This window comes from Malaclemys terrapin, chromosome 1 (genome assembly GCF_027887155.1).
Source record: "Malaclemys terrapin pileata isolate rMalTer1 chromosome 1, rMalTer1.hap1, whole genome shotgun sequence".
NCBI classification, from domain to species: Eukaryota; Metazoa; Chordata; order Testudines; family Emydidae; genus Malaclemys; species Malaclemys terrapin.
In genome coordinates, this window is record NC_071505.1 from 330811867 (window position 1) to 330834099 (window position 22233).

At 42.6% G+C, this 22233-nt stretch overlaps 1 protein-coding gene across 2 annotated transcripts in view; it reads right to left on the reverse strand.

The window, feature by feature from the left end:
• CCDC81 (coiled-coil domain containing 81) overlaps window positions 1-22233 on the reverse strand; it is a 35026-nt gene that overhangs the window by 4211 nt on the left and 8582 nt on the right. For both annotated transcript variants that reach the window (XM_054015694.1, XM_054015693.1), the window contains 9 exons: window positions 21679-21806; window positions 20032-20149; window positions 15249-15372; window positions 9359-9505; window positions 7828-7935; window positions 7055-7224; window positions 4595-4673; window positions 3442-3668; window positions 2651-2776 (listed from right to left, as the gene is read on the reverse strand). In XM_054015694.1, coding sequence (XP_053871669.1) covers window positions 2651-2776; window positions 3442-3668; window positions 4595-4673; window positions 7055-7224; window positions 7828-7935; window positions 9359-9505; window positions 15249-15372; window positions 20032-20149; window positions 21679-21806 — 1227 coding nt within the window. The remainder of the gene's footprint in view (window positions 1-2650; window positions 2777-3441; window positions 3669-4594; window positions 4674-7054; window positions 7225-7827; window positions 7936-9358; window positions 9506-15248; window positions 15373-20031; window positions 20150-21678; window positions 21807-22233) is intronic.

A 22233-nucleotide genomic window follows, 5' to 3' on the forward strand; every position in this document is an offset into this window, starting at 1 on the left:
CAGACTAAGCTGGACTTTGGAGCCCACCTGTTGGTAAATCTAGACAGCCCTTTAGACGCAATCCACCTCTGTCTTAATGTATAGGGCGCTCTAGAAGTGCCCCTCTGTGTGTGAGCGGTGTCTGATCAGCTGTTCTGATACAAGGCTCCCAACGCACAAGGCAGAGCAGAGTGGTTCTGGCCCACAAGAGGTGGCCACAGAAGACCCACTAACTCAAAGGCACCTCTAAGGCCATCTATACATCATCTATGGCAAACAACAAAACACCTAATGTACTTAGTTTTTGTTGGTCTTTTTCAAATGAAGATTGCTGGGTCCTGTCAGTGAGTCCTTAAAACAGACCTGGTAAACAAAGGGATCCCTCTATGCACTAGCCACACAGCAGGAGGTATCACCCTCTCTGTACTGCATTAGAAGGCTAGCAGTTATTATATGTAGAGATATACCTATCTCATAGAACTGGAAGGGACCCTGAAAGGTCATTGAGTCCAGCCCCCTGCCTTCACTAGCAGGACCAAGTACTGATTTTGCCCTAGATCCCTAAGTGACCCCCTCCAGGGCTGAACTCACAACGCTAGATTTAGCAGGCCAATGCTCAAACCACTGAGCTATCCTTCCCCCCCTTCTGACATGTCCAGCCATGTCAGAGATCTGACTGGCTATGTGATGTTAAGTGCTTTATAACTTGGCATTAAGACATTCCACCTGAGCTGTGGTAATGGAGCACTAAAACACAATTTGAAGTGCTTAGATATGCCTGTTATTAGGCTCTTTACACTATTATTCATTTTTCAGAAATCTTTTTAAATCCACCTTGTCTGGCATTTTATGCAGCAAAGAGTCCCACCTCTGGAAAACCAGAGTAGACAGGTGAGAAGATAGGAAGGGAACCTATGTATATCAAAGTGCCTAGATGTCCCACTAGGATTTTAACCTTAAGCAGGCTTGGACAGATGTTACTGAAGGAGTAACCTGAAGACAATAGGTTTAACACAGGTAACATTGAGGGCATAAGCTGACAACATGTATTTTAGGCCTGTGGTTCTCAACCAGTGGTATGCGTACCCCTGGGGGTACACAGAGGTCTTCCAGGGGATACAGCAACTCACCTAGATATTTGCCTAGTTTTACAATAGACTACATAAAAAGCACTAGCAAAGTCAGTACTAACTAAAATTTCATACAGACAATTACTTGCTATACTGCTCTATATACTATACCCTGAAATGTAAGTACAATATCTATATTCCAATTGATTTATTTTATAATTATATAATGAGAAAGTAAGTAATTTTTCATTAATAGTATGCCGTATGTATTTTTATGTCAGATTTTGTAACAAGTAGTTTTTAAGTGAGGTGTAACTTGGGGGTAAGACAAATCAGACTCCTGAAAGGAGTACAGTAGTCTGGAAAGGTTGAGAACCACTGTTTTAGGCCATAATTTGACCTGCAGAGCCTTGGTGATGATGCACAGGATGGAAAAGTCCCAGCTTGATTGTCAGAGCCCTCAGTGAGTTTCCAGGGCTGCCCGTTTGAAATAACATCTTTTTACTTGAGCAAGTGTGATCCGTAAATCAGTGAGAAACAGTGTATATGGAGCCACTTGTATAGGAAAGAATTGCACTTTAAAACTCGATTCTTTTGGCTAGCCTTCCACTAACTGTCGTCTCCTGCTTTCTTGCCATCCACCCAAACAGAAAACAGACAGTATAAAATGTCAGTACAAATCTCCAATAAAAATCCTGGAAGTGAAGAATGCTAATCCCATGATTCTGTTCAAACTGAGTATACTTGCAAACGTTTTCTTGCCCCAAGTCCTATTGGCAGTGACTTTGGGTGGGGGGGGTGGGGAGTTTTGCCTTCCTCTGCAGTGTGGGGCACAGGTCACTTGCCAGGATTAACTGGGTATATCTCACTTAATCAAGTCCCTGCCATTGCAGGGGCCTAGGGCCCTGGTGCACCTTGGCCCCTCCTGTTCTCTGCCTATGGCCACATAACAGTTTAGTCTCCTGTGGGCTGTGATACTTTGGTCTGATTTTGGTTGCTGGGTGTAGTGTGCAGGTGCAGAGTGGTGTTACATAAGAACATAAGAACGGCCATACTGGGTCAGACCAAAGGTCAATCTAGCCCAGTATCCTGTCTTCTGACAGTGGCCAATGCCAGGTGCCCCAGAGGGAATGAACAGAACAGGCAATTATCAAGTTATCTCTCCTGTCACCCATACCCAGCTTCTGGTGTTGGTGGCCTGTGATAAACAGGAGGTCCAACTAGATGATTTAGTGACCCCCCTCTGGCCTTAAACTCTATGACTAGGTGCCTATTTGTATCTCTAGGCACCTGAATACCTTTAGAAATCTGGTCCTTACATCCATTAGCTTGGAGATCATGGTGGACTCAAATTTCTTACATGGTCCAGCTACTACAGTGGGACAAAGGCCTGTACTGCGTTAATATGGTTTTGCTTCTAACCCATTCAAGCACAAAGCAGTACTGAGATCAGTTAGGGGGTTTCCACTTCCCCATGCACTGAAGGCAAAGCACTGCAGTAGGTATGACTGGCGAAAAGATGGGCACTGTAGCAAAGTGGCAAAAATGGAGAAAAAGGAAGACGGGAAAGGGGAAATCCCCTCAGTGTTTGGGAATCTTACCGCTCAAATAGCTTCTCTTCAACTTCCCTTAGCCTTTTCATTCCAGCGCTTTTTTGCCAGTCGTCCTGCACTGCTAAATTCATCTGGAATATTTTCTCAAACTGCGCTCCTCTGTCTGCAATCCACCTGAAACATTATTAAAAACGTCTCTCCTATGATTCATGGATGAATCTACCTCCCACTCCCCCGCTTTCTCAGTTTGTCCCTGGGTTTCTTTAACCACAGCCCCAGCGTGGTGGGCTGTCTAACATGACTCCCCCTCCCTGCCAGCCACAGAGCTGCTGGAGGCTGTGACAAAGTTAATGACTTTCACGTGGACCGAGAGCACTACCTGAGCCAGAAACCCTGTGGTGCTTAGAAACCCCACATAGCCTTGTGCAGATCTGGCTGCTCTTGGCAGAGCCTATGAAGGCCACCAGCTCAGCTGAGAAGATTAACTACAAATTCAGGCGCTTGTCTGAAATGTTCAGCCAGAAATGGGCCCAATCCACAAAGTTCAGCTCTGACTGAGTTAATCCCAGCAAAAGGCTCCAAGTCTCTCCACTTAGACCTGATCCAGCAAAGCACTTAAGCACAGGCTTAATTTTAAGCATGTGAATAGTTCTCACTGAAGACAGTAGGACTACACATATGCTTAACTTTAAGCCTGTGCCTAAATGCTTTGCTAGACTGGGGCCTTAAAGAGGAGAAAATGCCCTACCCCAGAGCCCTGTGAGGCAATTTCATTACTGCTGTTGAATTTTCTCAAGGCTTCATTGGAAATGGTGTACTGGACTGAGCTGCAGGCTTACTCTCTCTTGGCTCTCTGCAGCATGTCAGCTTCTCGCCTCTGCTCCACCAACTGATTGAGGATAGCTGTCCTCTTCCGCTGGGCTGTGGCATGCAGCTGGTGCTTGTAGAACTCCTGGGCTCGCTGCCTTTTTTCCGCAAGCTTCTCATTGGTCATATCACTCTTCCCAAAGATGAGATCTGCTGAGTCAGGCTCACAGACCGGCAACTGTATCGGCTTCAACTTTATCTGTATTAGGTTGATATGAAGATTTTATTCATGCATGGCTCTGAAAACTTTGAATGACAGAAGCTAGGGATGGGAAAAGACCTATTAAATCAGCTAATCCACTTTCTCAATTCTGGATTTAAATGCCACACCCAATGGATTCTACCACTTCCCTTGATTATTTTATAGTTTAGTCAGGAAGCATTTTTTATTGATATTCAAGTCCATATTTTTCCTTTTTAAATATCACCTTATAGAGGAGGCAGCATGATGTAGTGGATGAGGCACTGGACTGGAAATCAGAACACCCTAGGTTCTATTCCCAGCTATGCCACTGACCTGTTCTGTGACCTTGGGCAAATCCCTTCACCTCTCTGTGACTCTGTTTCCCCCTCCTGCCCTTTGTGTGTTTGTCCCTTTAGTCTGTAAGATTTTCAGGGCAGGGACTGAATGCTACCTAAGCTCTTGGAATCTAGTGGCAATTTCATTCAAAATTTCTCAGAAAATTCCATGATGACTTTGTATAGCTCTACTCAATCCAAACAGATACTTCTAGATAACTAGTCTGAGGGGGGACAGGCTATTTCTCAGCCAGCAATAGAAACATTGTAAACTGCGCCTCATTTTAGGTGTTAAATGGACTCACCATCTTAACAGCTTTAAAATATTGGCTATAGTGATAATTCTTAAAACTTCGGAAGATCTTATTATGGCTTAGATCATTATAGAGTTTTTTAATATATCATTTCAGATATGGTGTATTTCCACCCTTCTCCACAACTTTCTGAGAAACATTCCAGTTTTTAAAGACACATCACTTAGCCACATAATAGGTAAGAAAGTTATTAAACACAGGATTTTTTTTTTTATTTTAAAAACTTTGTCACTATCAGGTCAGCGGACCTGGCCTGGTGAGGAACACATAATTATTAATCACAAGTTTTTACCTGTGTATCCAAGGCCTTCTTATAGCACTGCATTTCTTCCATCTTGCCCTTCAGGTATTTAGCTCTTTGGGCAGCTAGCCTAGTAATAAAAATACAAAAGAGTCACAAGAGTTTTACTGAGATGATATTTCCAAGAAATAAGTGTGCAGGGTTCATCCAGGCATGCCCTGTGAACTACAGATCTGCCAATAGTACATCTGAGTCCATAACACTTAGCTACTGGTTATAGCCCATGATTCTCTCTCTTACCAAGATGGCTCTGCTCCCTCAAAAATGATTATAACAATAATTATTAATAATGATGACTTCCATGATAGAGTAAGACAACTTATGACACTGAGCTTGAGCTGTGTGCATCACCCTGGCTTACATGCGATAATATAGCAACAAATCACTGGCCACGTCAGATTATTAGGATTGTCACTATGCTGCTGCATACTTCGGTAGCTTGGAATTTCCTAAATTCAGCAGGAATTGAACTGAGACCTCCTCGTGCTCCAAAAACACAGTCAGCCCCTACAATCTGATCCAAAGAAAGCCTCCATTGGCTATTAGCAATATAGGGCCTAAGACACACAACATAAATGAGCTGATTCCATCTGGCAGGGGGCAATGATATGCATACAGTGAACCCTAGCCAGCTAGTTTGTTAAATCATTGTCCTTGTGTTTGAAGAAAAAAAAACAGTTCACAAGTGTCTGAACCTCTAGAATTTCCTACCATAAGAGTAAAATTCATCTGTGTAGGAGACAGAGCATTCTCAGGGCCAGTCCGAGACCATGGGATGAACTCCCCTAGGAACCAAGAACCATCACAAACCTCCCCCTACCTTCCACTTCAAATGCAAGGAGCACTTCTTCCACCTGCCTTCTCTAACACAAACACAGAGTAGCATGTAGGTAAACAACACACAACCCAAAACTGAACCCAGACCAAATCAAGAAGTTACACTGCACATATAATCATGTCACTTAATACATGACTGGAAGGCGCTTCGATACTACGGCAATAAGAATCTCCATAGAAACGAACGCTATATAGAATAGGAAGGTGAGGTGATAACGTTTTATTGTCGAGAACGCTGATTGGAGTAATTCTATAACGGAATGAAATGGCTGCTACCCATTGCCCTGAGTGGTTCAAAGTGCCTGCTTGTAAATGAAATGCAGGGCAGACACACAAAACCAGAGTTGATTCCTCATGGTTACAATGTCCTCGTTCACCATTTCACATATTTTTCTTTTCAAATCCCATACAGTGGTTCAGCTTGAATTTTAGCTCCGGCTACAAAACCCTTTGGCTCAAATCAACATGGAAGCTAGTGCCACGTTATTAGCCTCTCTCTCCACACCCATGCGCATAAATTCTGCCTAAATTGCTTGTAGGGATATTGCATTACACTCACAGCACTCAAACGTTGTTAAATCTACATCTTAACTACTCTCTGAACCAGATTCTGATTTCAGTTACATTAGTGTAAAACCAAAAGTGTCTCCATTGACTTCAATGGATTTACATCAGCATAAGCGTAATCAGAATCTGGATCCTTATGTTTATTTGTGAGCCTAATATTACTTTCTTCTACGTTAGCAATGACACTGAATAAGACACATAAAAACAGTCCTTACCCCCAAGAAGACCCTTGTCTACCATACAAGAGTAATCCAAGTCACTCTGAACTCAACAATCCTGATCTTTGTGCCATTTCATATAAGGCAGCAGCGGCTTCCCCTCATTCCCCATACTAACTGTATAGGAGTGAACTGGTGAATGTAGATTTTTAAGGATATTTATGGGATGGTTTGTTGTTGTATTGCAATATGTATCTCTTTGACCTGTACTGTAGAACTGACCTGTAACATCAGGTGCTTAGACACCAGTAGATGTGTGTAATGATTCGATAGTTTAGACTGGATAGAGACACAATAGAAATATTTTAAAATCATATTTCTGATCACACTCTCAAGGTGGTTCCAATCCAGCATTCAAAACAGAACAGGACAAGGTGTAGGTAACATTTTTCGTGCATATACTTCTTTCATTGACACATGCCTTTTTCAGGGCACCAAAGCTATTCATGAAATTCAGGTCGAATTCAGTGAACAGTTTCAGCTAGAGAAAAAAATGGAAAAGAAAAATCTGAAATGTTGGAATGGTTCGTTTCCAAATGTCATTTCAAATCGACATTCGAAACATTCCGTTTCAGCCCGAACACAACTTTTTTTGTTTTTTTGTTTTGGCAAGAAAAAATGAAAAATTCAGTTTCAGTTTGACACTAAGTGGTTTGGCAACAGAACCAAAACATCAATTTTTCACTCAGCTCTAAACAAGACTGGCTTTACTACCATTGCCTTTGGGTCCTAACTCTAGTGCCAAGGGCAAGAGACGTGTAGAACGGACCCACTCCCACCAGCACCACATCCAGCTCCTACCCTAGGCAGAGACAACAGGCAGACTCACTCTTCTGCAAGCTGCACTTGTTCCAGCCGATCCATCAGCTCTTTGTCCTGCTTTAGTTTTGCTTCCTTCTCCTTCTTCTCCTCCATTTGCTTTAACAAGTCTTGTGAATACTCCTCTTGCTTGATGTAGGGGGCAGGGCTGGGCGGCCGTTTAACAAAAACAAATGATTTCTGCAAGGAAAGAAACATGTTTCATATCTGATGGGAGAAACAAGATAGAAGACAATACCATGAAAACATGGCATCATTTCCTTAAATACGAACACTGCGGAATCATTTCAGGCAGAGATGCATTTGGAGTATCCAGAAAGGAGACAATCCCATCAGAACCAGGGGAATCACCCCAAAATTCCCCTTAGGTTGGTGGCAAAATGTTGGCAAAGATCTCACTAATGCCCCCAAGTAGCCCCACCACTATCACTATTGTTATTACTGTGCTCCAGTTACTCTGTGCTAGATAATGTTCACTTACATCGCAGGGAAGAATAATTCCTTCCATTACAGGAATTACTGGTGACGTCCTGTGGCCTGTGTTAGGCAGGTCAGACTAAATGATGACAAAATCTGAGCATCACTGTTAATGCATTAATAGTCTCCCTTGCTGAAAGCTCTCACACTGAAAGGGTTTGTCTATTAATGCTTTGGGTGACCCAGTTTCTGATGTTTCTTTCCATGTTATATATGCTAATGGAAAGTCAATACACAGCTTGGGCAGAAAAGTTACCAGGATGGCACTATTCTTCTTAAAAAACAAAACAAAACAAAAGCTCTTACATAAAATTCTGTGGATTTTTCATTCTTGTGGTTTCTCATTGCTTCAGCCACCCCCAGGTTAAAGGCAGCGTTTTTTTGGTTCTGTTCTCTGTTCGCCAAGAATTTCATCTGTCGTGGGAGGAAAAGAAAAGAGAGGCATTTTAAATGAAGGTGTAAACAAAAGTAATGTCACTGCACAGCCAGGAAATCCTCCAGTCATGACATGTCTATTCTGTGGATGTGCAGTTTAAAGTTCTTCCTTTTATAATGAAATAGATAATTCTGTACATTAAAGGCCTTAGCCCCAGCCCATTGAATTCAGTGGAAAGACTCCCATGGATATCAATGGACTTTGGATCAAGTCCTAATAGTTTAGGTCCTAATATTATTACTGGACCATTAAAAGATTAGATTTACATAAAATAAGAATATTACTGATAACATTTTAATACTTTCTAAAACTAATATATTTATAGTGAATAATGATAATACCACTTAGCTCTCTACAACACCTTTCATTCTATAGACCTAAAACTGCTTTACAAAGGGAGTATCATCATCTTCCCTTTACAGATGGAGAAACTGAGGCACAGAGATTAAATGATTTACCCAGGGTTACACAGCAGGTCAGTGGCAGAGCTGGGAACAGAACTCAGGTCTCCTGACCACTAGGGCCCTATTTACTAGGCCACACAACCTCCACTAAGCAGGGCCGACTCTAACTTTTTTGCCGACCCAAGCAACAACAACAACAACAAAAAACGCCCCGCCATAACAACCCCTCCCAGCACCACCCCGCCGAACCAAAAACAAAACAAACCAAAAAACCCAGCACTGCCCTGCCAAACCAAAAACAACCCCCCCAGTGCCGCACCGCCAAACCAAAAACAACAACAACAAAAACCCCGAGCGCCACCCCGCTGAACCAAAAACAAACCCCCCAGCACCGCCCCGCTGATCCAAAAAAAAATAAATACCCCCGAGCGTCGCCTCGCCTCGCCGAAACAAAACAAACAAACAAACAAAAACCCGAGCGCCGCCCCGCCACCCCAAGATTGGCCACCCCTTACAAGGTGCTGCCCCAAGCACGTGATTGGTCGGCTGGTGCCTGGCGCTGGCCCTGCCCCTAAGGGCACAAGTCTCTTCTCCAATCCACCTAGCAGATTTGTGTGTTGATATTTTGCTGTATATTTGCAGGGATCACTTTATGTCTCTTTGAGAACTCAGCATTCACAACTCTCGGGATTTTATAGGCAGTCTTGTGATATTTGTTCTTTTTCTTAAGCTCTCGCTCATGAAATAAGAGACAGCAGCATATGTGGCCCACAATGGCAAACAGGTTGAGAACCACTGATCTACAGACACCTTTCCTGCCTACTTCTTTGAAACATTCAAAACTCAATTCCCCCGGTGATAGGAATCCTGTTTCTCTGAGTGCTTCAAGTTGAATGAAAATCACAAGGAGTCCGGTGGCACCTTAAAGACTAACAGATTTATTTGGGCATAAGCTTTCGTGGGTAAAAAGAGCCACTTCTTCAGATGCATGGAATACCTGCTGCCTATGAAGAGCCTCTTGGTCTTTCATAGTTTGGTATTGCGCCAATATTCTGTCATCATCCAGCTCTTTCCTCCGCCTCTCTTCGCTTAAGTACACTGGGATGTTCCTCTGAGCACGCTGCATACACAGGTAGCACATTTCCTGGAGGCCCATAGAAATATAAAAGAATGCACATTACCTTCATCTCTTTTAATTTTTCACCCTCTATTCACTCTCCACCTACAATGAACTTCCACAAGTCTTACAAGTGGTGTTTTAATTACAAATACTAGGGGGAAATGATTTCCTCCTTACTAAAGGCAGCTAGATGCACAGTTCCTGTGTAGTGGCAAAAAACGTATTTTGAAATTCGATTTGCTCCTAAATCTGAATGCACTTCTGAAAATCCCATCCCTGATAACTATTACCACAGCTAGATCTGGAACAGTCTGTCCATGCAAAAGATTACATGGGACCAACAGCAGGAGATGTACATGAAATTGACAAAAAAAACCCAACAAGCTACCAGCCTCTCTCTTAAAGCTTGGCAATGGCTACACTTGCAGTGACGTGCAGGGTACATGTAGCTACACACCATAGTGAAAGGCTCTGGCAGTGGGAAAAGGCTCCGGCAGCTCCCCAGTTGTGGAGCCTTTTCTCGCTGCCTCCCTCTGCCAGAGCCTTTCCCTGCTGCTGGCGTCTTTCACTGCAGTGGAGAAAAGCTCTAGCAGTGGGAAGGCGGCAATGGGACACTACACTACTAAAAATAGAGACCTGGGAGGCATGGCTTGGGCGTGTAGAGAGCCACAAAGGTAAGTGTTCTGGCATGTCTTTACTCACCTAAGCCTTATCTCACCGTCTCCACTGCTGTTTATACCTGTGCTAGCTGAGTACACAGTGTCTGTGTGCTATTCACTGTCCCAAATGTAGACCTACCCTTATCAGCTATGTCGGTTTAGACTTTATAATTTCCAACCCTGAACATGAAGTAGAATCTTTCTAGCTCAGATTGGCAATCAAACATGGAGGCAACAAAATCACAGAAGAGCCTGGTTTTACGTATGGTCAGACATGCACAAACTGCACCGTTTATATATATTAGTGAGCAGGGTTCTACAGCGCATATTGCAGGTGAGAGTAACAGAAAATCTTCCCAGCTGTTAGTATATTTGTTGTCTGTGTTCCGTTGGTTGGTTAGTTAAAAACAGGACACAATAGCTAGTGGCCAAGATTTAAAAAAAAAAAAAAAAGCCTAAAGTTAAGCTCCTAAATACATATTTAAGCTCCTAAATCAGTGGCCTGATTTCAAAACTGCTGAGCAGACACCAGCTCCTATTGATCTCAGCAAGTACTATGCCAGCATTACTAGGACATAAGCCTCAATCAGAGGTGCTGCGGGCCCAGAACTTTTGACAAATCTTATTTTATGGATCCTAAATATGGATTTAGGAGCCTAATTTTATACTTCTGTTTTTTTGAAGATCTGACCCAATCAGTGTTGCCAGCACTCATGGTTTGAACACAGGAACAGCCACAGTGGATGATCTAATCCTGTATTCTGTCTCTGACAGTGGCCAGCACCAGAGTCATAGATTCTAAGGCCACAAAGGACCACTGTGATCATCTAGTCTGACCTTCTACATAACACAGGCCAGCCATAGGATGTCCCCAAAATACCTCTTGTCTGAACTACAGCAGATCTTGTAGATAAACATCCAGTCCTGATTTTAAAATTGCCAGTGATGGAGAATCCACCATAACCCTTGGTAAATTATTCCAATGGTTAATTACCCTCACTGTTAAAAGACACTTCAGAGGAAAGAACGGAGTACTTGTGGCATCTTAGAGACTAACCAATTTATTTGAGCATAAGCTTTTGTGGGCTACAGCCCACTTCTTCGGATGCATAGAATGGAACATATATTGAGGAGATATATATACACACATACAGAGAGCATGAACAGGTGGGAGTTGTTTTACCAACTCTGAGAGGCCAATTAAGTAAGAGAAAAAAACTTTTGAAGTGATAATCAAGATAGCCCAGTACAGACAGTTTGAAAAGAAGCAAGTGTGAGAATACTTACATGGGGAGATAGATTCAATGTTTGTAATGGCTCAGCCATTCCCAGTCCCTGTTCAAGCCTAAATTGATTGTATCTAGTTTGCATATCAATTCCAGCTCAGCAGTTTCTCGCTGGAGTCTGTTTTTGAAGCTTTTCTGTTGCAAAATTGCCACCCGCAGGTCTGTCATTGAATGACCAGACAGGTTAAAGTGTTCTCCTACTGGTTTTTGAGTGTTATGATTCCTGATGTCAGATTTGTGTCCATTAATTCTTTTGCATAGAGACTGTCTGGTTTGGCCAATGTACATGGCAGAGGGGCATTGCTGGCACATGATGGCATATATCACATTGGTAGACATCATCATAGGACCTAATCACATCAGCCATACCACCAGGGGCTTATTCACCTGCACATCTACCAATGTGATATATGCCATCATAGATTCTAGGACTGGAAGGGACCTCGAGAGGTCATCGAGTCCAGTCCCCTGCCCGCATGGCAGGACCAAATACTGCCTAGACCATCCCTAATAGACATTTATCTAACCTACTCTTAAATATCTCCAGAGACGGAGATTCCACAACCTCCCTAGGCAATTTGTTCCAGTGTTTAACCACCCTGACAGTTAGGAACTTTTTCCTAATGTCCAATCTAGACCTCCCTTGCTGCAGTTTAAACCCATTGTTTCTGGTTCTATCCTTAGAGGCTAAGGTGAACAAGTTCTCTCCCTCCTCCTTATGACACCCTTTTATATACCTGAAAACTGCTATCATTTCCCCTCTCAGTCTTCTCTTTTCCAAACTAAACAAACCCAGTTCTTTCAGCCTTCCTTCATAGGTCATGTTCTCAAGACCTTTAATCATTCTTGTTGCTCTTCTTTGGACCCTTTCCAGTTTCTCCACATCTTTTTTAAAATGCGGCGCCCAGAACTGGACACAATACTCCAGCTGAGGCCTAACCAGAGCAGAGTAGAGCGGAAGAATGACTTCTCGTGTCTTGCTCACAACACACCTGTTAATGCATCCCAGAATCATGTTTGCTTTTTTTGCAACAGAATCACACTGTTGACTCATATTTAGCTTGTGGTCCACTATAACCCCTAGATCCCTTTCTGCCGTACTCCTTCCTAGACAGTCTTTTCCCATTCTGTATGTGTGAAATTGATTTTTCCTTCCTAAGTGGAGCACTTTGCATTTGTCTTTGTTAAACTTCATCCTGTTTAACTCAGACCATTTCTCCAATTTGTCCAGATCATTTTGAATTATGACCCTGTCCTCCAAAGTAGTTGCAATCCCTCCCAGTTTGGTATCATCCGCAAACTTAATAAGCGTACTTTCTATGCCAATATCTAAGTCGTTGATGAAGATATTGAACAGAGCCGGTCCCAAAACAGACCCCTGCGGTACCCCACTCGTTACGCCTTTCCAGCAGGATTGGGAACCATTAATAACAACTCTCTGAGTACGATTATCCAGCCAGTTATGCACCCACCTTATAGTAGCCCCATCTAATTTGTATTTGCCTAGTTTATCGATAAGAATATCATGCGAGACCGTATCAAATGCCTTACTAAAGTCTAGGTATACCACATCCACCGCTTCACCCTTATCCACAAGGCTCGTTATCCTATCAAAGAAAGCTATCAGATTGGTTTGACATGATTTGTTCTTCACAAATCCATGCTGGCTATTCCCTATCACCTTACCACCTTCCAAGTGTTGGCAGACGATTTCCTTAATTACTTGCTCCATTATCTTCCCTGGCACAGAAGTTAAACTAACTGGTCTGTAGTTACCTGGGTTGTTTTTATTTCCCTTTTTATAGATGGGCACTATATTTGCCCTTTTCCAGTCTTCTGGAATCTCTCCCGTCTCCCATGACTTTCCAAAGATAATAGCTAGAGGCTCAGATACCTCCTCTATTAGCTCCTTGAGTATTCTAGGATGCATTTCATCAGGCCCGGGTGACTTGCAGGCATCTAACTTTTCTAAGTGATGTTTAACTTGTTCTTTTTTTATTTTATCCGCTAAACCTACCCCCTTCCCATTAGCATTCACTATGTTAGGCATTCCTTCAGACTTCTCGGTGAAGACCGAAACAAAGAAGTCATTAAGCATCTCTGCCATTTCCAAGTTTCCTGTTACTGTTTTTCCCTCTTCACTAAGCAGTGGGCCTACCCTGTCTTTGGTCTTCCTCTTGCTTCTAATGTATTGATAAAAAGTCTTCTTGTTTCCTTTTATTCCCGTAGCTAGTTTGAGCTCATTTTGTGCCTTTGCCTTTCTAATCTTGCCCCTGCATTCCTGTGTTGTTTGCCTATATTCATCCTTTGTAATCTGTCCTAGTTTCCATTTTTTATATGACTCCTTTTTATTTTTTAGATCGTGCAAGATCTCGTGGTTAAGCCAAGGTGGTCTTTTGCCACATTTTCTATCTTTCCTAACCAGCGGAATAGCTTGCTTTTGGGCCCTTAATAGTGTCCCTTTGAAAAACTGCCAACTCTCCTCAGTTGTTTTTCCATGTGCCAGCAATGCCCCTCTCACACTTCTTATCAAACTGTCTGTACTGGGCTATCTTGATTATCACTTCAAAAGTTTTTTTCTCTTACTTACTTGGCCTCTTAGAGTTGGTAAGACAACTCCCACCTTTTCATGCTCTCTGTATGTGTATATATATCTCCTCAATATATGTTCCATTCTATGCATCTGAAGAAGTGGGCTGTCGCTCACGAAAGCTTATGCTCTAATAAATTTGTTAGTCTCTAAGGTGCCACAAGTACTCCTGTTCTTTTTGCGGATACAGACTAGCACGGCTGCTACTCTGAAACTTCAGAGGAAGGTGTAAGAGTCCCTAAGTAGGCAGATGTGGGATAATCTGCCCCACACACAGGTCTCATCCTGGTCTCTCTTAGAGTTTGGCTCAACCCCTGAATCACAAGGTTTAATATCCTTTTTAAAATGTTTGTTGTCATTAATTATGACAACACCGGATCTTCTTGATATCCACATAAATATCTAATCCCTTTTCAAATCATAGACTCATAGAGTCTAAGGTCAGAAGGGACCATTATGATCATCTAGTCTGACCTCCCGCATGATGCGGGCCACAAAAGCTGACCCACCCACTCCTGGAATAATTCTCTCCCCTGACTCAGCTGTTGAAGTCCCCAAATCATGATTTAAAGACTTCAAATCGCTGAGAATCCTCCAGCAAGCGACCCCTGCCCCATGCTGCGGAGGAAGGCGAAAAACCTCCAGGGCCTCTGCCAATCTACCCTAAAGGAAAATTCCTTTCCAACCCCAAATATGGCGATCAGCTGAACCCCGAGCATGCGGGCAAGATTCTCTAGCCAGACCCTCTGGAAAAAGTTCTCTGTAGTAACTTTTAATATCCCATCATTGACCATTGTTACTAATTACCAGTGAAGTGCACTGTCCCCACATTGCTTTAGTAGCTGCCAGAAAACTTCAATAATTGACAAAATATGCAGCCTTAGCACTTGTTTTGGCAGAACACTTGTGCACAAAAGGGAAACTCTTTATTTTCTAAATCCCATAATCGCTAATGAATCAAGAGCCTTATGGTTAACATTTCCATAATAACCAGGTCTCAAATAATGTATTCCTATATGTTTCTTCAAAATACAGTGGTGGACAAGATTTACTCATACATGTATAATGAAATGCATTTCTTTTAAGTAAGATCCAATATGGCCTATAAAAACAATAATTGAATGTTATAGTGAACAGCCATTAGGGACAGTTTTAAAATCAATCCCCAGGTAACCACGTTTTGCTATGATTAAAAAGTGACATAATAAGTACATAAGATCTATATATTGTACCTGTCCAGCCCTACCATGATCTTGACAAAGAGGGGATGGGGTTCTGGGTCCGGTAGCATGAATTAGGTTGGGACCGCAGTCAGTTTCTGTCTTTGAGAAACACGGAGGAGCAGGTGATGTTGCACTAGGAATACACAACAGGACATGTGCATCAGTTTATTACAAGTGCTGTGTACAGACACCAACACACTGGGCATAAGGCTGTTTTGCAGTGGAGTTTGCTTCACCACATGTTCACTAAACACATGTTCATGAATGCACACCAGAGGATAGTGTCCACACATAAAGAGGTGGCTTAAGACTAAGCGGGGCCCAAATTCTCTAAATAGTTGCTACATCTTCGAGTAAAAAGAACAAAGAAAAAACCTCATTGGTGCTCCCAAACAGCCAGTCACAAGTCACAGGGCTCTCAACTGCTGCCCTCCTTTCTTCCCTTAGGTCTTGTCACCCAGAGCACTGGAGAGCTAGCCCCTGTCTTGTTCCTGCTGCAGCACGAGTCATTCAGCAGTGCTCAAGTGTGTGCTACTCCCCTGGTTGCTCACAGCTGCAATATTGGCTCCTGCACTTCCTCAGCTACATGGCCTGGACCTTGCCTTAATCGGCCTCTGAACTCATGGGCTTATATGGGGAGTCTTTGCATTGGCTTCAAAACCATAAGATCAGGACCATAAGCTTCAACTGACAGACTGTTCCAATGTATGGTTATGCTGGGGTAGGAGGTGTAATTCCCAGCTCAGTCGACATACCTGCGCTAGCTCGGACCGAGGTAGCACGCTAAAATAGCAAGGTGGCTGCAGCAACACAAGCCACAGGACCAGCTATCCCCCCGAGTAGGGTTTCAGACAGGATCGTACTGGGGCAGTTAGCCTGTCCCGCCACAAACGCCACCACAGCTACACTTCTATTTTTAGCATGCTACCTTTGTGACGTTGCAGTCTATATGGTTTTATAAAAACATGATCATAAGTGAATATAATGTAACTGGGATATGCGTCATGCAAAAGGTCTCTTGTAAGGTACCATTACAAAGCTTATAATCTACTGAGTGTGATCATCCGATTTGTATAAATGTACCACTCTTGTATCTAAAACTAGAAATATGAAATATAACTCTGAAGGCCTATTGTAATTATGCAAAGTGTGGGCCATTAATGGTGGTTTGGAATCTTGATGACTCCCATTAACCAGGACCATTGTCTGCAGATGGCTGTGTTTTACCTGTGAGTCTTCCTGTATATGTGTGTGCTGGCAAGTGGGTAATGAAGTCTTACAGTGACATGTGATCATATCACCTGAACTGGAATCCATCTTTAACCTGGTGCTTTTCCAGTGAGGAGGGGGTGGAAACCCAGAGGGACAAAGGGTTCCCGCCTTATGCAAAAGATATATAAAGGGGTGGGAACAGAACAAAGGGAGAGAGAGGAGAGCCATCATGAAGAATCCCCTAGCTACCACCTAAGCTGGAACAAGAGCTGTACCAGAGGAAAGACTTGTGCCCAGGCCTGGAAGGTGTCCAGTCTGAGAAAAAACTTACTGAAGCATCTCTAAGGGTGAGAGAATCTGTATTTAGTTCGATTAGACATAGATTTGCGCATTTTATTTTATTTTGCTTGGTGACTTACTTTGTTCTGTCTGTTACTACTTTGAACCACTTAAATCCTACTGTCTGTATTTAATAAAATCACTTTCTATTTAGTAATTTACTCAGAGTATGTATTAATACCTAAGGGAGCAAACAACTGTGCATATCTCTCTATCAGTGTTATAGAGGGCGAACAATTTATGAGTTTACCCTGCATAAGCTTTATACAGGGTAAAACGGATTCATTTGGGTTTAGACCCCATTGGGAGTTGGGCATCTGAGTGCTAAAGACAAGCACACTTCAGTGAGCTGTTTCAGGTAAACCTGCAGCTTTGGGACAAGTAATTCAGACCCTGGTCTTTGTTGGAGCAGACGGGAGTGTCTGGCTCAGCAAGAGAGGGTGCTGGAGTCCTGAGCTGGCAGGGAAAACAGGAGCAGAGGTAGCCTTGGCACAACAGTTGTCAGCTCCCAAGGGGGTTTCTGTGATCCAACCCATCACAACCTTGATCAGAGCTAGTGCAGGTATGTCTACCTGAGCTGGAAATAAACCTCTAGTGCCAGTGTGGTCATACCCTGTGTCACAGCCAGTAACTAATTTGCCATCAGGGTGCACATATGATGCTTTACCATGCACACCGTCACAGCCTGACCCAGAAACAATTCTAGGAGTAGAAACACAGTAAAACCACAGTTAGCCAAATGTGCCCAGGAAGGAATACCTAAATACAGGGATAAACAAGCCTTCAGTAAACTAAATTACCACATGGAGAAACAGAAAAGCAGTACACAGAACTCTGCAGGAATTCACTTGCATTTATAGTTGCTGAATAAAAAATGTGCTACAGGTCATTTAGGCTCCAATCCATCATCTACTGAGGATCGTCAAATGGTTAATGGTCCAATGGCCCAGTTCCCAGCTCTGACGCAGACTCTCTGTGTGACTGTAAAACAGGGATAACAGCACATGTCCCCTCACAGGCACATGGCGAGAATAAATTCAATAGCGTCGGTGAGGTGCTCAGCTGCTGTGGTGATAGGGGCCACAGAGGCAGAGAGATGGTTCAGATGCAAAGCAGCGATGTACATCTTTAAATGACCAATAAATAAGGCAGGGAATGGAAACTTGCATTCAGTTTTCTCCTATTTCATTGACTGTATTCAAATGAACAGAGAAGGGGAGACGACGATCCTGAACAGCAACTCTCATCTTGTCTGAACTTCCCTAAAGCTGAAGGTGTCTCAGATCCAGGCCCCTCTCGCTATTTAACTAACAGTGTAATCTAAATGTCAGGCACTTGGGGGGACAGTTACACCCGGCATTGTACATACATTTAAATACACTACAGATTGTGAGGCACTACGGTGATGGGGGCCATATAAGTACCTAAGATCAATATAGATAGATTGCTAGTGGCGAACGCTGTAAATGAAGAGAAAGCAATGTGGTGAGAGAAGCAACTCTAGCTACCTATCAATCTCTGGCCATTCTATTGTGCCAATCACAGTAATAAGCTTTAGTACAAAAGAAAAAGCCTCTAGGTTAACTGATTAAACCCCAGACAAACAATGGAGATGGGCACTGTTCTATCCCCTTGGTGCATGAGAAGTTTGAATTTCACTTTGCTCTGTAAAGCAGTATCCATCAAATTAAAACAAAGAGCTCCTACATGTTTAATCATGGCTGAATTGGGTCTCAGTGACCTCCCGGAACAACTGATAGTGTCGAACAAAGCTCAGACAAGCAGTGAAAACATTTAGAAGCCATTAAACGAGCACTCTGAGTCTCTCTCCCATTAAATGTTTATAAACTCTGCAGACTGTTCTCAGCAAGTAGGAGGATCAGGTTCACTCAACTCCACAGTGAATAGTAAGAGGATCCTGAACCTCTTGAATAATTGTTTGCATTTAGTTACCAAACTACCAGATACAAAATGGAGATGGCGTCAGACAAAAACGAAGTAGACACCAGACGTTCACAAAAACCTGTACCATACCTCCCAGCCAGCAAGAAAATGTGAGATGACCCAATGGCACTGTGAGATGAGCCAATAGCACACCCTTACCGTAGACTTGGGGTTTTTTAAAGGGCTGTTGCATGATAAAAGCTTCAGTCAATGGGAATTTTTAATCTTAGTTTACGTAGGTAATTAACTTTTATCTCAAGAAAATAAACTGGTACACTGATCCACTGATCGAGGGATACGCTGGAACTTGGCATCCCAGGGACATTATACGGAAAATGCCCATTTATACTATTCATCCCCAAATAGCTTAGATTTTGACATGTTTGTACAATAATTCTAATAAACACAAATTAAATCTACTTACTTAGCCAACTTCAGAGGATTACTGCTAATGGACACAAAGATACAAAATATTGGCCACACTCTAAAGCCTTTACTCAGAGCCTGAGTCTGCCACATCAAGCAGATTCAGGTAACAATTTTAAAAGCACCTAAATGACGTGGGAGCTTATTTGCCATTTTTCTAAAGTGACTCAGGGACTTAGGAGCCTACATCTCATTGAAAGCCAATGGAACTTAGGCTCCTAAAGGTGGGATTCACAAGGGGCACTTAGGTGCCTAACTGCCACTTTAGGCATTTAAGTCCAAAACGTAGGTCCTCAAAACCCACTCAGCCACTGGCTAACCCTGTCAGAGTCTAAGGTCCCTAAGCACCTAGGTTTCCATTGGTAAGTCCACTAGGTGCCTACATTTCTGTCAATGCACAGCCGGTGTCCTGACACCACCAAGCAGCTCAGCACTTGACTTGCTCATAAGTCCCAATGGGATTCACAAACTAGGCATTCCCCTGCCTGTCTCACCTGCAGGGCCTGATCCAGTAGACACGCTCAGGGGCCACTTTAGAGCATGTCTACCGATCAGGCCCCGCCCAAAACACAGCCACTGGAGGAGCAGGAAAAGGTAGTGGTGGAACTTGTTTGGTGCTTTTGAAAATCCCACTAAGCGCTTATCTGCATCTTTAGTTGCCTAAATATCTTTGAAAACTGCCCCCAGGTCATGTTTGAAAATGGGATTTGGGCACTTTTGAAAATGTTATCCCCCTTCCTCATTAGTTTAATAAATAATTTTCTTTTTTCCTTTTCACAATTAATACAGACATTGTAGCTGCATTTAAGTGCAAGATCAAGACACTGAAAAGCTTATAGTTCCCTTATCCACAGCTCTCAGGGAGTCTCACCTTTCAGGGGCATTCTTTTGCTTGATGTTCTTCTCCAGCTCATCAGTCAGATTGAACCCTGACACTTTGGCAGGAACAATAGATTGTCGGGACAGAAGGCGCTTAATGGGAAGATTTTCTGTAATTGTGAAACAAGGAAAATCCCAAGAACAGCATCTCTGTGACAACTTAGACCAGGACAGCATGGGAGCTCACACAAGACACACACAGTAGATGTGCTGCAGCATTTCCATGATTTAAAAATGCCTTGGGAACAGATTCTGATAGCCTTAGTAGTCACTTATTCTGTGAGTACTCCCATTGATTCCAGTGCCGTAAAACCATTCTTTTACCACTGAACTACATTAGTTATGGAGGAGTTTCAGTCGCCTACAGGTTTTAATACCTGTCTGACACAAAATCATATCATGGGTCTTTCCCAGCTCTTAACTTCTACAGTGCAGCATCATTCCCCACACTATACTGTGCTCCAACGAATGGGGCTACCAGTGCCATCGGGAGACTGTTGCACAGCCTAATAGATCTCAGTGTCAGGAATATTTTCCATGAGAGTGGGACAGAGCCTCAGCCGGTATAAAATGATGTAGCTCCAGCATCTGGCTCAGTTAGTCTAAGTTTTCCTCTGCTTAATTTCGTCCCATAAGCCCTGGTTATAGCCCCAAAACAATAAATAACTGAAGATGGTTATCTCAGCCCTGCTTAATTTGGCAAAACTATACAGCAGTGGACTGATTTTCAGCTGAATTCAATGAGAGTTGCAGGTGCTCAGAGCCTCCAAAGCACGCCAGCCACTTTCTATCAATGCTATCAATCCCTCCGGGTTAAAGCATTTTTAGCTGCTTTTCTCTGAATAACTTCTGATTTATTTGTCTCTTCCTAACTTATCCATAAATTGACCAACTAGACTCAGACCCCATTCCCTGTCCATCGATAAAGCACAATGCAGAATGTGGCTCATTGGGCTGAGACTCATGACTTGTCTACACAGGAAAGTTACAGCAGTATAAGCTAAGGTGTGACTGTAAACGAATATACTGTAGTTATACCAAAATAAAAGAGTCCACACAGGGAGTTATACTCGTTTATTTTTACCAATATACTGAAAAAACTTTCCTGTGGAGATAAACCCTAAGCATCAGAATTTACAGCCCTAACGGATTATTTTTGTGAAGTTTATGAGCAACTTGAAAGTGAGGGTTAGAATGAAAATTGCTTCCCAGCTTTAAAGATAGAATTCGGTACTGGCATAGGCTGGCAGCCTTCAAATGATCATCGCAGGAGGATGCTTTCTCTCCAAAGAAAAGCCAGCTGTGATTTTGTATGAGGCACACACCATATTGGAATGCTAATAGATTTTCTCAACTTTCAATGCTTTTTGCCTAGCCAAACTCATAAAACTGCAGAGAGCCTTTTGCAATACAGTCTAGGTATTAGAGTTGAGTGGAAATATCCTCTTGAATTGAAAAGGCTGGACCCTTTTGTGATTCCTTTCCACGATGGTTAGCATGACTGATCGTTGCCACGATGGATACTTACAACTGTTAAATGTGTCCCAGACGATGTGCAAACTGCACATTTTAAACCTGGCCCTATTGTCTAACAAGTGAATGACAATGAACCTGTATCAATATTCAATTGACAACCTACCTTTTTTACTGCTACTGTTACTATGAGCTCTCTCTTTTTCTATTAGCTCCTTTTCTTTGTTGGACTTTTCACGTTCTTCTATGATGGTTTCCATGGCTGCTTTGTTGTCTGTTTCCTTCAACTCAATCCTGGAAACAAGGAAAAGACGTCAGTTTCTTTTGTAGAACCTATGCCAGAATAGAAGGCACAGTGTTGTATTAGTAACCTGGTCACACAAGTATCTTTAGCACTACTGTAAAGATTGTACTTTTCAAAAGCAGAATATATAGCAGCCTTAAGGATTATGCATGTAAAATGATTTACATAAAAATGGACAGTAACAAAAATTATTCTTGATGGCAATCTATGTCATGAAGTAAGGCAGAAAGTATTCAATTTACTTAACTATTCTCAGCATTTACATTTCTATAACCCCTTTTATACCGAAGGACACCAAAGCTCTATGTTTAGGGCCCTACCAAATCCACGGCCATGAAAAACGCACCACGGACTGTGAAATCTGGTCTTCCACCGTGAAATCTGGTCTTTTGTGTACTTTTACCCTATATTATACAG